The sequence below is a fragment of the Miniopterus schreibersii genome (genome assembly GCF_964146895.1).
Source record: "Miniopterus schreibersii genome assembly, chromosome: 1".
NCBI classification, from domain to species: Eukaryota; Metazoa; Chordata; class Mammalia; order Chiroptera; family Miniopteridae; genus Miniopterus; species Miniopterus schreibersii.
Window position 1 is genome coordinate 133,921,512 of NC_138101.1, and position 15,886 is coordinate 133,937,397.

Genomic DNA, 15,886 nt, shown 5'->3' on the forward strand with positions numbered 1-15,886 from the left:
TGAAAGGCAATAGATCAGTATCACTAGGAAGATTGTTTCCTGCACCTGCTATAGCACAGGCTCTTGCTCAGGAGTTGAGGTGTGCCTGGAAATGCCTTTAAAAATAAATTTTAGCGTTCCAGAAAGGGTAATGGGATTTTAGTTCAGCTACAAGGTCATTCCCAAGACCTAATTTATTTCTGGCAGAGGCTTGCTATCTTTAGTTTTTTTTCAATATTTTTGCTTAAGGCCTGCCTGCTCACAGCCTACCCATGTAATTCCTCATTTCTACCCCTTAGTACCCAAAGAAGAATAAATATTTGATCTCAGTGGTAGTGTTCTTTACCCATTCCACCATTCTAGAGCTTGTAATACCAGCAGAGTTGCAGTAGCAAAAAAGGACATCCTCTTTATTGCATTATCTATGTACTTTTAGTAAGCAGAATGTCTGTCTCCAACTATTATCAGACAGAAAGGAAAATCAACATATTTCATAATAACCAGGCATAGAGAAAACAACAGGCAAACAGAAAGTATCAAATTGGGACAGGGAGAATTGTTGCTTGTTAACATTGGCAATAGGAGAATATATCCAAAACTAAAAAATGAAATCTAGAAGTAAAACACAGTTATGAGTATATTACCCCCACCCCCAAGGGTGACAAGAAATGTTTTAATAACTTTTGTTTCAAGTTGTAGGAAATAAGAGAGCTACCTGTCTTGTGGGAGAAATGTAATCTTCTGGAAGCACTAGCCTTATGCAAGACCTAACCACTTTCCAAGGAGGTGATACAGGGTGTATATGGTAAAGATCAAGAGAAAATAGTGAACCAAGCAGGGGTACATTTTCTAAGGCCATCACGCCCAATGGGTATCAGATGCTAATCTGTCCTTCAGCTGTATGTACAAATCAGACCTTGACGATGATCTATCTGGGAGTGGTCCATGCTTCTCTCCCCCTCGCTAATCCCATCTGCCTTTGTTGGTAGAGAGTCTGCAGCAGAAGAGAAAAGGCAGATATGGGTGTTTATAACCAAAAGGACAAGTAAGGCTCTCTCAAGACATTTTATGAAATTTATCAGGACAGTAAACCACCACTATTGCTTTCCCATAGTTTTCTCCATTGTGTGATAACTAACTTCCAAACTAAGATTTGAGATATCTAGTGTATCAAAGGCTTTGTTGCTACTTATGAAACTGATATTTCAGTGGTTTCTGGTGATAAAATAGACTACTTGAAAATAAAACTATTTTTGGGAGACCTGGAACATAATACTACCATACCCACAGATGATTACCAGAGAGGCAAAAGTCTCATGCCTCCAGGGAGGTGGCACTTTCTTCAATAACTTTTTAAAAAACTTTACTATGAAAATTTTCAAAACAACAACATAAAAGTAGAGTAGCATAATGAACTCACATGTACCCATCACCCAATTTAAACAAAGAACTCATGGCCCACTTTTCATTTCTACTCTCACTGCCCCTCTCTACTAGATTATACTAAAACAAAACTCAGATAATCATTTAACTTCTTATCTATTAATATTTTAGTATGTATCTTCAAAAGATAAGACTATTTTTTTAATAATATAACCACAATAGCATTATACCTACAAAAAACCCCTATTAACTCCTTAAAATCAAATGTCCAACAGGTATTAAATTTTCAACTTTTTCACAAATGGTTTTTTACAGTTAGGGCCCATATCTTTGTAGATGGCTTATATGGCTCAAGTCTTCTCATCTGTAGGTTAATCCCTCCATTTGTGAGGATCTTAGAGAAGGATGTTACTTTCCCAGTATTGCCTCTTAGGGTGTAGGCCCTAATTTCTTGCTGAGTGAAATAAAGGGAACTTTGAAATATGAGGCCAAAATATTTATCTACCTTAGTATGTCCTGGGGTCACCAGGCTTGGTATGGAGAAAGGGCTTAAATATCCTCACAACCAAGCCATAAAAGTTAACTTAAAAGTCAAGACGAGTTTTCATTGAATAGAGCTCCTTAACAAACCTCTTCTCGATCCCATGCCATTTTCCCCTTGTTGCCTGGATCAGAATCACAGTCCCATAAATTTATAAAACATTATTCTAGCTATCTCAGGAGAAATAAACATGGGTTTTCCTAGTTCCAGCAGTACCTCTATGCAAAAGATGTATTCCATTGAGAATACTTTATTTGTGAAACTTAGGAATCTGTCAGTTGTGTCCATACACACAGCTCACTCTCGCAAAGACCTCTCAATTTAAAGCTTTTCACTAGTATGTGACCTAATTTTTAAACCCCAAAGCAAGAAACTAATCTGATAGTGGGATAGAATCTTTGAAACTGAGACCATTATGGAAAATTGTTTACGTACGGTTATCACACTTGAAACCCATATCATTCCCCACTGGTTACACTCTACCAGAGTAGAATGAGGAGACCAAAGTGAGGTATCTAGTGTGTAGGCCTAACTGTGTGAGTTTCTGATATGTAGACAAGTTAGACTATCCAGGTCTCACCTGCAGGACTGGTAGCTGGAAACCAGGAAGACTCTCTAGTGAGGTTCTACTCTCCCTCTGACCTGAAGGATAGAATGGAATGGTGAAAGATATCTTCCTTGGGCAGTTCCCCGGTAGTTCTTAATCTGCAGAACACTACTCAGAAGGGAAAAACTGTTCACTAAGCAATTTAAGAGGTGGTTTATAGCCCGGCAGGGCGTGGCTCAACGGTTGAGCATCGACCTAGGACCCAGGAGATTGGGGTTTGATTCCTGGTCAGGACACATGCCCAGGTTGCAGGCTAGGCAGCTGATCAATGACTCTCTCATCATTGATGTTTCTATCTCTCTCCCCCTCCTTTCCTCTCTCTGAAATCAATAAAGATATGCTAAAAAAAAAAAAAAAAGTGGTTTATAAAGTCCATTCCTTTCCTGTGGGAACAGAGAGATTTGACTTTGTAAGTAGAAAGTTGTAGAAACAATATAAAGATTTTGTTGCGCTATGGAAGATGACAGCCCTTTATCATGAGGACTGGTAGCAGAGGTACCTTTTTGAAAAAGATGGGGAGAAAATAGGATACTGGCTTTATCATTCTCATTCAGAACTGAGCTCCTAGCAGTGTTCAAACAGGGATCTCAAAAAGGAGAAGGAGAGAGATGCAGTTTAATTCTACAGGTTGACCTTCTGGCTAAAGAGCAGAATTTACCTGGTGACAGGATGAGTGCTATTTAGGCAAAACGCAAAGCCTCCTTTCAATGTTAAGGAAATGGAATAACTTACAGAATATTAAAAATTCAAACTAGAGCCCTAGCCAGTTTGGTTCAGCAGTCAGAGAATCAGACTGTGCACTGAAGGGTCTCAGTTCGATTCTAGCCAAGGGTACGTACCTCAGTTGCAGGCTTGATCCCTGGCCCTGGTCAAGGCGAGTGCAGGAGGCAACCAATCGATGTATCTCTCTCACATTAATGTTTCTCTCAGTGTCTCTCCCTTCCACTCTCTCTGAAAAGCAATGGAAGAAAGTATCCCCGGGTGAGGATTAAAAAAAAAAGAAAGAAAAAAAAGTAAAAGTCAAACTAAAGACAATGTTTTTTTGTGGGAGGAACAATTTATTTTCACCTTGAAATTTTTCATTTTATTGTATATGTGTCAGTGGTTGAAGCTACAATCCTTTGGGAATGTTACTTAACTTACCTGAATTGTTGGGAGTGAGTACTTGTATGTGGCCTGAATCCCCACTATTTAAGGATGGTCTGAAAGAGAAAATCCCCAGTCCAGAGGAGGCAGATGAAGTTCTATGGAAAGGAAATAAAAGCATCAGCAAAGGAAAGATAAAGTTAAAAAGCATATGTAAAGAATCTATACATTTAGTCCAGAGACCCAGCTTGCAAATGAGAATAAAATTAAGTAATTCAGATGTATATTAGACACAATACCATGCAAGCTTCTCTACTGTTTACAAGGTAGCTTATAAACTTCAGTGGTACAGGCCAGTGGAGAAGAAACCCCAGGGCTGCTGGCAGAGTGTCAGTATGAACAGATCCCAAGTGAAAGAAAGCACAGTATTACTCACCTGTAAGATAGGCTGTGAGTGGAAGCTGGAGAAGGAGTTTCTAGAAAGCATAAAAATGAGCCTGTGAGAAAATCCATGAACTGGAGAAGAGATTCAGTATGCTCAGGGTCAGGGCAAAGGAACTAGGGATCAAAGACTTTCAGCATATATGTCAAAGAACCAACTTTTGATTTTGTTTATTTTCTCTACTGTTTTTCTATTCTCTAGGTTCATTAATTTCTGCTCTAATCTTTATTTCTGCTCTAATATTTGGTTCTTTGAAATGATCAACAAAACTGATTAATATTTAGCCAGGCTGTTGGGGTGGGGTGGGGTGGGAGGAAGCCTCAAATAACTAAAATCAGGAATGAAAGAGGGAATATTACTACAAAACTACCATAAATAAATTGGTGAGAACATCTACATTTTTCAAAGAGGTAAGTATGAAACAGTTGGGGGGAGACTATTTGGTGAAGTTCAAAATTGTTATCCAGAAAGAGATTTGTGAATTTCAAAATTGCCTTTTTGGAAAGGGAAATCTCTGATAAGTATTCTCTATGGACTGTCTAATGCCCTTGAAAATAGTAATAACAGTAATAGTTCTAAGGGGGAAGAGACAAGAAATTAAGTGGGTGGAACCAAAATATTTCTTCACTGCAATATTTTAATATTTAATACACAGTGAAGAAGCCAGATATCCTGCAGGCTAACATAATCAGCATCTAGTTAACCTCCCTTTTAAACCTAACTTCTACTGCCATCTTGTGGCAATTAAAAAAAAAAAAAATCCAAGTTAATTATTTAACTCACCCATCTGACTAGATGAGGTTTCCAATGACTTCCTATCACTCAAATTTTTATCGCCCCCTTATCAGTTTGAGAACAGAAATATCATTATTTGAAAAGTCATAATATATGTCTAGATATCTGGAATCACTGGAACAAAGTAAAATCCCATTATATTATGCATAGAAAACCAGAAATCTGCTGGGGTATACACAGAGTATTTTGTTTTCTGACACGGTTTTTTCCTCTCCTCTCACCAATATAAGAGTCTCTGGGAGTGCTTCTTCCCTGAAGGTTTCTGGCTCCCTGATGGACAAATAATGAACATCAATTAATAAATACACCTTGGTTTTCTGGCTTCCATTACTCCTTGCTATTTCTCTATATCTACACACTGAAACACATTTTGTTCTCCCAGAGTGGGTATACTTTACTACTTCCAAAATGAACGTGACAGACTGTTAACTTAGTCCTTGAACATTTCCACTATTTCACCCCTATTCATTATCTGAGTGCATCAGCTTCTAACATCAGGTCTGCTTTGCCAAAAGAAAAGGAAGTCCAGGATGGCATCAGATAATTTATGCCAACATCAACGTAAGTTTAATATTCTTGCCTTAAATCTTTGCTTTCATTTAGCATTAGAAATCTCAATCCGGAAAGAGAAGGTAACTCTTACTTACTTGTCCCACGCTATTAAAGCCAGCCACTCTATAAGGGATAGACTCCACTGAGGAGGACCGACTGTATAAGGTGAGACAAAAAGGAAACAAGCAAACCTGGTGTTAAACTTTCACATAGACCCAAAGTCTCCTTAGTCCTTAACTCAGCCACATGTAGGTATTTCTTTCATCTTCCCACTTTTGCCAACAGTTTAATGTTGTTACGTAGGCTTCCTACTCACCTGACCACTTGGCTGCTATGCTGAGAACTGGGTCTTGGAGTAACTGAAAAAGAAGAAAGTACAGAGTGAAAAGTTGCCATCAATAGTGTGCTCTTGCCTAGACAATCTTTTGCAAGTGGGTATTTGACTGTATGATCTTCTCATATCATACACAGGTTAGGGAAACCATATTATAGTCTCCAAGAGGAAAGCATCTTCCATATGGGAACAGAATATTTATTCACCTTACACAGATACTTGAGCAAAAAAATGTTCTCTACCTGACTGTGTTGGAGAAGTAATGCCCACTGGTCGAGGTGTGGTTGGCCTGCAAGGAAAAAAAGGCAGCTCTATTATTTCTAAGTAGAAGTTAAGTTTCACGGTAGAGGATAAGTCGAATCATTGTTTCTAGAAATAGCTTCCACTCTGAGAATAAATTACTTATTATTATGTATTAACAGGTATCACCCCAAAATATGGAGGCGAAGTTTCCATGAGACCCCTTGGCTGTCCAACTCCCTTTTATTGCCCATAATAGGAGAAGTTTTGAAGTTCTCCTTTCATTCTTTCTTTCCTCAGTGCCTTGGCAAATACTCTCAACTTTATCCATCTGTCCTTTCATTCATATATCCACCATTCCCTCATTCTCTCCATCCCCTCATCCATCTATCCAACAAGCATTTATTTAGTGCTTATACATCCTAGATACTAAAATATGATTCCTATCTCTGAGAGGCTCAGAGGCTAGTGGGAGAGACTAAATAAACAAATAAATAAACAAATGTTTAAGTGTTATAATGGGCGTATCAGAAGTATAGAAGTATGAAAGAACACTAGACTGTAACTTCTGTGAGTACAGGAGCTATGTTTTTTGTTGTTTTTTTAATCCACCAATACAGAGCTAACATTAAACATATTTAACTGGTGCCCAGCTGGGCGTGGCTCCGCGGTTGGGCACTGACCTAGGATCCAGGAGATCGCAGTTTGATTCCGGGTCAGGGCACATGCCTGGGTTGAGGGCTCAATGCCCAGTGTGGGGCATGCATGAGGCAGCCAATCAATGACTCTCTCATCATTGATGTTTCTCTCTCTCTCCCCCTCTCCCTTTCTCTCTCTCTGAAATCAATAAAAATATATTAAAAAAAAAAAAAAAGAACAATTGGTAGGGTACAGACATTATTAATTAGAATGACTGGTGATGTACACCCAGCACTCAAAAGTGGTCTCTTAATGAATATTTATTGCATAAATGAATAATAGAACATCTACTCTGCCTAATGAAATCCTGACAGAAGAAATGGCATGGGAGTTGAATTCTGAAGGATGAGTAAGATTTCATAAGGTGACGGTCAAGGGTTAGCTTTACTTTCAAGATTTTACTTCAGCACTTTTCAGTGAGTAGAACTCTTGGAGAAGTGAAAGATAAGTTCATCAACCATTTCCGTCACCTCAGAGTGCACACAGGAATTACAACCAAGGGTCAAGAAAAAACAGAAATTTTCAAAGAGGTCTAGAATGGGGCCTGATAAAACTGACCTGCTTCCTTGGTACCAACTTGGAGATTCCTGTAAGTGAAAAAAAATGGGAGTGAAGGAAGCTGCAGCTCAAGGGTCCTAATCAGTGGATCTCACTTGTTAGATACCTAAGCTTCAGTGTCTGCTAGTTGTGGTTGCTAAGACTTCCAATAGGAGAAAAGATAGCAACAGCGTTTCCTTAGGAACATTTTAGCTTTGGGGGAATAAAATTTTAGTTCCTCCTCATAAAAACATATTGGGAAAAGGGGACATCTTTAATATTTTCAACAATAAAGATAAAATAATAAAAAACTGGGAATCCTGTAGACTGAGATACATGAGGAAATAGGGGAGAGAAAGAAAAATGAAAGGATTACAATGTGCTAGAACAGTTACAGGAGTATGATCAAGAACATTATATATGTACAAAGTACATTCTTAGGAAGAGACAAATGTCTCGAAAACACAATTTGAGGCACAGGAAGGGTCTTGAGGTGTCTTGGGATTCTTGAAGAGAAATTTTAAGTTATAACAGATGCCTCTTCTATAAGAGAGCTTTCCAAATGGTATGCTGTGACTCAGTGATGTTCAAGGATGGCTACCAGTGTGTTAAATATTGATCTTTTCAGCCCTCCAAGGTCTTCTGTGGCCTCATCCATCTACTACAGTGTGCTTATACACATATTATTAGTTATATGTGAAAAAGGTTAGGGAACACTATTCTATTAAATCTGCTAGATAGATGGAAAAAGGAGAGAAAATCATAAGGAAAATCAATTTCATTCACCTTCAGGATAGCTAAAAATTTCTTTAGTTCTCCATTCTCCTTCCTTAAGACTGACAGCTCTCTAGGCAAAAGATGAAAACAATCAGCAGGTCAGTGGGATAAAAAAACCTGATTTTTATTATCATCTAATTAATGTTTATGGAGAGATGCCTGCCACTATACATGGTATTTCACTCTGAGATCTAGTGATTCACGGAGACAATGGTAAGAATCAGATGGACAAAATAAACAATCACTTGGTATTGACTTCAGAGTTTACATAGAATTCCATTTCTTCTCCACATATACCCCTGGCCTGCTGATATACGAAAATTTCCATCAAGGATTCCATCTTTTAGCTTAAGATTTCCAAAATATACTTTCTTAGAGGTAACATTTTATTATTTTTTTTTAGTTTGCCCTAAGCTTTATTTTCTTTTTTTCCTATAGCTATTTTTACTTTTACTAAAGTGGAATTATACAATAATTACCATTTTGTAATTTTTCCCCACTTAATATTACAGCTAGATTTCTGTGCAACAAAGATAAATCACAGCATAATTTTAATGCCTGCATGATACTCCATGATATGATTATATCATAATATATTTAATCAGACTCAATAGTTTCATGCTATAACAATGTTTGTAACAGTAAGCTTTGTACAGTAAACATCGCTGTGCTGAATATTCTGTACTTTTTTAAATCTTTACATTAAGAAAAATTAACCTCTCCCCACCCCGCCTTCCCTCTGAGATTCCTCAGTTTGTTCCATGCTTCTATGTCTCTGGATCCATTTTGTTCATCAGTTTATTTTGTTTATTATATTCCACATATAAGTGAGATAATGTGGTACCTGTCTTTCTCCGATTGGTTTATTTCACTTAGCATAATACTTTCTAGTTCCCTCCATGCTGTGCCAAAGGCTAAAAGGTCCTTCCTCTTTACAGCTGCGTAGTATTCCATGGTGTAAATGTCCCACAGCTTTTTATCCACTCATCTGCTGATGGGCACTTGGGCTGTTTCCAGATCTTAGCTATTATAAATTGCGCTGCTATGAACATAGGGGTGCATAAGTTCTTTTTGACTGGCGTTTCGGGTTCCTTAGGATATATTCCTAGAAGTGGGATCACTGGGTCAAATGGTAGGTCCATTTTTAATCTTTTGAGGAAACTCCATACTGCTTTCCATAGTGGCTACATAGAAGTAACATTTTAAATACTGTCCCTTATCTTTATCACTGTGAAAAAGCTATGCCTGATTTCTCTGAAAAAGCAGTTTTTGATTGGGGGGGGGGGGTAGTAAGTCGGACAGGAAAGCTATAAAATGAGGAGGGCCCTTGAGGGAAGAAAGAAGAAAATAAAATGAGATTGAGGGGACCAAAAATTCTGTACCTGATTTGCCCAAGATAAACAAACACACATGGAACAATTTTCAGTCTTTGCAACCATATGGAATTGAGGGTTATAAGCTTCTCTGAAAGAAAAAAAGCTCTCTGGTGATTTCATCTGCGACTTACTTGTTCTGTCTGGTCACTGTTTGCTGTGCCTCCTGCATGGCTGCTTCTAACTTTGTAATTCTATGCTTATAAAAGGCAATGAGGAGATCGGTTTGTTTCTTCTGGAAACGCCACACCTACGAAAGAAAATGAGAACTTTTGACAAACACCCCCATAACTCCTTTCCCTTTACTTCTGGCAACAAAGGGAATTCATAATTCACACTTTATTATTTATCATTTTCTTCTGAGCATCTGGCCTAACTTGTGACTCCCCAGAACTAAAGGGCTCAGCACTTAAAAAAAAAAAAAAAAAAGCTTTCCATTTCCCGAAAAATGGCTTCCTAAGATCTTAAAAAGAATATTCTAACATAGTAGAAGGGCCCTTTTAAAATATAATATTTTATCTTGAGCAAGAAGAGTGATACCCAAAAAACGTTTTCAAGCTTAGAATTGTTCTGATCTAACTTATCAGATTAGTTTGGATTTATCTTACTCGTTTGGACTCAGCTTCCACGTTCCAGAGCACTGGTAACCAATTTAGTTTCCCTAAGAAACTCACATAGTCACTTATAGGCTGCTTATGCTGCTACAGTAAAGGGTGACAAGGTACCAAAGGGGATTACTTATTCCTGAATTGTATTTCTCGGCACCAACAAATAATTTTCTCTTTTGCCACCATATGATATACTGATGTGCATATCATGGGATTACTGAATCAAGTCAAAAGTTAATATTTAAAAAGAGTTTTAGCTTTGTCAAGCTCTACTTTTGAATACACAGCAGTATTTATGTCTAATCTGCTTCCTCCCTACTCAAGACTATAAACCTTTTGTCTAAGGTCCTTCCCTAGATCTTGGTATCTTGTCATAAACCTTTGTTCTTACCTAAGTTAAAAGTTCTTTTTGCCATCTTACTACAGAATTGTACTTAAGAGTTATACAGTCTCTAGCCTCTTTCCTTTCCATTCAAAGCAAACTAAACTAGTTCTACATAGATAAGAATTAATTATGGTCTACTTTTTTTTTTTTTAAGTTGACTTCAAAAAAAGTGAAACATGTTCATTTTAGAAAATTTAAACAGTGCAGGAGCAGAAAAAAATTCACTCAGAATTCTGGGAGTTACCTAAAATGGTGATAGTGGTAGTGGGGTGTTGGGGAACAACAGATATTACAGATAAATGTAATATATAGCTGAGATAGTATTCCAATCTCCTGACCTACTTTTTTTTTGTTGTTTTGGTTAATCCTCACCCAAGGGTATGCCTCCACTGATTTTTAGATAGAGTGGAAGAGAGGAAGGGAGAAAGAGAAACATCAATGTGAAACCAAAGTACATGCCCTTGACCGGGAATTGAACCCGCGACCCTCAGGTGTGTGGGCAACAGTCTAATCACTAAGCCACACCGGCCATGGCCTTAACCTACTTGAGATCAGTTTGTGGTGACATTAAGTATCAGGCTAGGGCCAAGAAAATCCAAATCCTGCCCTAGACCATTTCCCCCTCTGAGACCACCAAGGGTCATACATGCACAGAGAACAGACCCTATTGCAGAACTCCAGAATGCAGTACTGGAGAGCCTTTTGCCCAGGCCTAAGCAGGCCTACTTTGCCTACTTATCCCCCTTAAAACTCAAACCCAAATCTCAGACCTGACCATTCCAAGAAAAAAAACACCTATCCAAAAAACAACCACCAGTAAGAAGTGTCAGAAGAGAAGAACAAGTGGTTTTGCCCAATGCTAGAGTACAAATGTTTAGCCTATTTCAAATACATCCACCAGCCCCAGCCTGGTGACTAAGTTGATTGGAGCATCGTCCTGTACACCAAAAAGTTTGTGGGTTCAGTTCCTGGTCAGGGCACACACCTATGTTGCAGGTTCAGTCCCCAGCTGGGGTACCTACAGGAGGCAACCAATCAATGTTACTCTCTCTCTCTCCCTTCTTCTCTCTTTAAAGTCAATAAAAGCATATCCTGCCCAGCTGGTGTGGCTCAGTGGTTGAGCATCCACCTATGCACCAAGAGATCACCGATTGGATTCCCAATCAGTACACATGCCTGGGTTTCGTGTTCCATCCCCAGCAAGGGGCGTACAGGAGGCAGACAATGGATGTTGATGTGTCTCTCTCATCAATGTTTCTATCTCTCTCTCCCTCTCCCTTCCTCTCTCTCTAAAATCAATAAAAACATATTTTAAAAAATAAAAAATAAAGGCATATCCTCAGTTAAGGATCAAAAAGAAAAAAAGAAAGAAGATTCTAAAACCTAACTCAGTAATGAATCTCAGTATTTAAAAATTTTCAGTTGTTGCCTGGCCAGCTTGGCTCAGCGGTTGAGCATCGACCTATGATCCAGGAGATAGCAGTTCGATTCCCAGTCAGGACACATGTCCAGCTTGCAGGCTCGATTCCCAGTAGGAGGCATGCAGGAGGCAATCAATCAATGATTCTGTCTCATAACTGACGTTTCTATCTCTCCCTCTCCCTTCCTCTCTCTGAAATCAATAAAGATATATTAAAAAAAAAAAAAGTTCAATTGTTAGCAAACTTATTATTCTGTCTCATTCAAATCCTTCAGCCTCATAAAAAGGTTGGCTTTTTTCCCCCCTGAAGGACAAATTTTGCTCACTTGTGTGTGCACGTGTGTTTTTAACTTGGGATTATTTTGTTAATACAGTAACACAGAACAGATAATAATAAAAGTAGTTCTGTTGATAACATTAAACACGTCTGGATATCTCCAAGTGTTAAATATTGTTTATTTTATTGGAATAAAGTATGAAACTACCTACTTCTAGACCCAGATTCCTCTCCTATATCTCCATACTATAGAACTAAGTAAGGGTATCCTGGTCTTCATGTTCTGGATTCTGACTCATTTTAGAACTGACAACATGGAACATTATTTTTCATTTACTGAAGAAAGTATTTTAAAACTCAGGTCTGAATTAGGTCCAGTTAATGACAAGAGGTTGGAGAAAATAAGGGAGAAATCACTGAAAGATACCAAGAGAAGCACCATAACAAAAGCAAAGGGATGGCTCAGGAGTTTATTATAAAGACATAAGATATTTTGGTCCAATGTGCATTTTACCACCTTATTTTTAAAAGGGGATTTTGTTTGTTTGTAATGGCAGTATATATTTTGGAAATGAATATTAGCTTGACTGACTATTTTTTATGCTAAAGAATGGCTTTCTTAACTCTTATTTGTAAATGTCAGAATTTTTTTAGTTGAAGATTTATATTCCCATGCAATCTTAATGTCTTGAATGTTTATTAAGGAGTTGCTAAGTTACTTTAAAGGTATTGCTATCTCACATTGACACCCAAAACCTATTAGTTTGCCTTATATATCTTTTGTGAAACTGACTCCTTTGTTCCATAATATCTGTATTTTAAAATTATATCTCAAGGTAATCATACAGTTAAGAAAAGGAAATTTCTCTTTATAGACATATTCCAGCTTTAAAAAAATGAGAAAGGAATGATAAAATATCAGAATTTTGCTACTCCTAATGCATTACAGATCTATGTAAAGTTTATCAATGGCTACCATCAAACAAAACAAGAGACAGAAGACCATTACATACCTCTTGGTGGAACACAATGCTGCTATAAAGTATTCTTGCCTCCAATCCCCTCAACCAAATGATTCTGATTAAGCCTAAATCTAACTATTAACTTACTGGAAACACAGAGCACAGACAAGCATATTAAATGATTCTATGAACAAAATCTACACTTTGAACAACTCTACAGGACAAAAGACCATTTTCTTCAACAATTATAAAAAAAGATATGAGAGGAAACTTACAGTTTAAAAGAAACTTAAGAAACATATCAACTGGAGAGTACTTTGAGGCTTTGCCTGATCTGCTTCTGGACCAGGCCTTGGAAAAGCAAATTTTGGTGTGCATCTTGGTGCTGTCCAAATGCACCCAGCTCCAACAGAGGGTGCCTCAAGCCGTCGGTTGTTGATAGCTCCAAACTGGGTTCTAAAGGCCAGTCACAAACAGCGTCTGACAATGGCCTGCACCAGAGACGTTCCAAAAATACTGAGTCTTAGAAGGCCTACCTAATACATAGAAACAAACCCAAATAGGCAGCCAAAATGGAGAGACCAAAAAACGAGCCCCAAATGAAAGAACAAGGAAGTCTCTGGAAAAAGAGGTAAATAAAATGGATATAAGCAATCTATCAGATATAGAGTTCAGAATACTGATTTTAAGGATGTTCAACAGCATGAAAAAAGATATGGAAACTATGAAAAATGACCAGTCAGAAATAAGGAATACATTGGAATAAACAGCAGATTAGAGGAAGCTAAGGATCAGATCAGTGAATTAGAAGATAGGGTAGAAAAAAATCACTCAATCAGAGATCCAAAAAGAAAAAACAATTAAAAAACAGGAGGACAGCCCGGCCGGGCGTGGCTCAGCGGTTGAGCATCGACCTGGGATCCAGGTGATCGGGGTTCAATTCCTGGTCAGGGCACATGCCCGGGTTGCGGGCTCGATCAATGACTCTCTCATCATTGATGTTTCTGTCTCTCTCTCTCCCTCTCCTTTCCTCTCCCTGAAATCAATAAAGATATATTTAAAAAAACACACAGGAGGACAGTCTAAGGGAGCTGTGGAACAACATGAAATAGAACAATATTCTCATCATAGGAGTGCCAGAAGAGGTTGAAAGTAAGCAAAGGTTAGAGAATCTTAAGAAATAATGACAGAAAACTCCCCTAACCTGGTGAAGGAAAAAGTCACACAAGTTCAGGAAGCACAGAGAGTCCCAAGCAAGAATCCAAAGAGGCATCATAATTAAAATGCCAAAAATTCAAGACAAAGAGAGAATATTAAAGGCAGCAAGAGAAAAGCAATCTGTTACTTACAAAGGAATTCCCATAAGGTTGTTAGCTGACTTCTCATCAGAAACTCTACAAACCAGAAGGGAATGGCATGAAGTAGTCAAGGTAATGCACAATAAGAATCTGAAACCAAGACTACTCTATCCAGCAAAGCTATCATTCAAAATAGATGGTGAAATAAAGAGTTTCCCCAACAAAAAAAGGCTAAAGGAGTTTATCACCACCAAACCAGCACTGCAGGAAATGTTAAAGGGACTGCTGTAATTAGAAGTAGAAATAGAAGCAATGCAAGAAATGTTAAAGGGACTGCTGTAATAATAAGAAGAAATAGAGAAACAGAGGCCTAAAGACTTAAAATGGCAATAAATAAGGACCTAGCAATAATAACCTTAAGGACTTTAAGGGAGAGATCAACAGCAATACAGTCATAGTCATGGACTTGAACACCCCACTGACTTCACTGGATAGATATTCCAGACAAAAAGTCAACACAAAAACAGTGACTAAATGGCACACTAGATCAGATGTATTTAATTGATATTTACAGAACATTTCACCCCAAAGCTGCAGAATATACATTCTTCTCAAGTACACATGAGTCATGCTCAAAGACAGACCACATGTTAGGACACAAAACAAGTCTCTACAGGGTCAAGAAGACTGAAATCAGCCCTGTCGGGCGTGGCTCAGCAGCTGAGCGTTGACCTAGGATCCAGGCGATCGGGGTTCGATTCCCAGTCGGGGCAGATGCCCGGGTTGTGGGCTCGATCAATGACTCTCTCATCATTGATGTTTCTATCTCTCTTTCTCCCTCTCCTTTCCTCTCTCTGAAATCAATAAAGATATATTTAAAAAACAAGAAGAGGACTGAAATCATATCAAGCACCTCAGATCACAATGGCATAAAATTAGAAATCAACTACAGTAAAAACACACAAAAACATTCAAACACATGGAAGCTAAATAGCACGTCGTTAAACAATGAATGAGTTACCAATAAGATCAAGAAAGAAATCAAAAAGTTCCCGGAAACAAATGAAAACGAACATACAACAACCCAAAATCTATGGGACACAGCAAAGGCAGTCCTGAGCGGGAAGTTCAGAGCACTACAGGCCTACCTCAAAAAGGAAGAAAAGTTTTTAGTAAACTACCCGACCTTACAACTTAAGGAATTAGAAAGCTCCCTCGTGAAGCTGTCCAGACCAGGGCTTTTGTTTGCTGGGTGTTTTTTACTACTGCTTCGATCTTATCACTTGTTATTAGCCTATTCAGGTTTTCTGAGTCTTCCTGATTCAGTTTTACATGATCTCACTCATGTGGAATCTAATAAACAAAACAGACTGAAGAACAAAATAGATCCAGAGACATAGAAGCATGGAACAGACATGAATCTCAAAGGGAAGGTGGGGGTGGGGAAGAGGGTGGGGAGAGATTAATAAAAGAACTTAAATGCATATATGCATAACCCATGGACAGACAATAGCATGGTGAAGGCCTGGGGTGGGGGAGATAAATGGGGGGAAAGAGGGGGGGATATCTGTAATATTTTCAACAATAAAGA

At 38.2% G+C, this 15,886-nt stretch overlaps 1 protein-coding gene across 3 annotated transcripts in view; it reads right to left on the bottom strand.

Annotated features, from left to right (window-relative positions):
- Nucleotides 1-221: 221 nt before the first annotated feature.
- Nucleotides 222-15,886, bottom strand: part of RNF212B (ring finger protein 212B) — a 28,939-nt gene continuing 13,274 nt past the window's right edge. The window contains exons 5-15 of one of the 3 annotated variants that reach the window (XM_081141991.1): nucleotides 9,480-9,595; nucleotides 7,982-8,042; nucleotides 7,217-7,245; nucleotides 5,962-6,008; nucleotides 5,702-5,744; nucleotides 5,481-5,541; nucleotides 5,055-5,103; nucleotides 4,033-4,072; nucleotides 3,654-3,754; nucleotides 2,484-2,545; nucleotides 222-973 (exon numbers count right to left, since the gene is read on the bottom strand). In XM_081141991.1, the coding sequence (XP_080998117.1) occupies nucleotides 908-973; nucleotides 2,484-2,545; nucleotides 3,654-3,754; nucleotides 4,033-4,072; nucleotides 5,055-5,103; nucleotides 5,481-5,541; nucleotides 5,702-5,744; nucleotides 5,962-6,008; nucleotides 7,217-7,245; nucleotides 7,982-8,042; nucleotides 9,480-9,595 (675 nt within the window). In that variant the 3' untranslated portion in view covers nucleotides 222-907. The remainder of the gene's footprint in view (nucleotides 974-2,483; nucleotides 2,546-3,653; nucleotides 3,755-4,032; nucleotides 4,073-5,054; nucleotides 5,104-5,480; nucleotides 5,542-5,701; nucleotides 5,745-5,961; nucleotides 6,009-7,216; nucleotides 7,246-7,981; nucleotides 8,043-9,479; nucleotides 9,596-15,886) is intronic. The other 2 variants (XM_081141992.1, XM_081141993.1) reach the window with 2 other exon arrangements.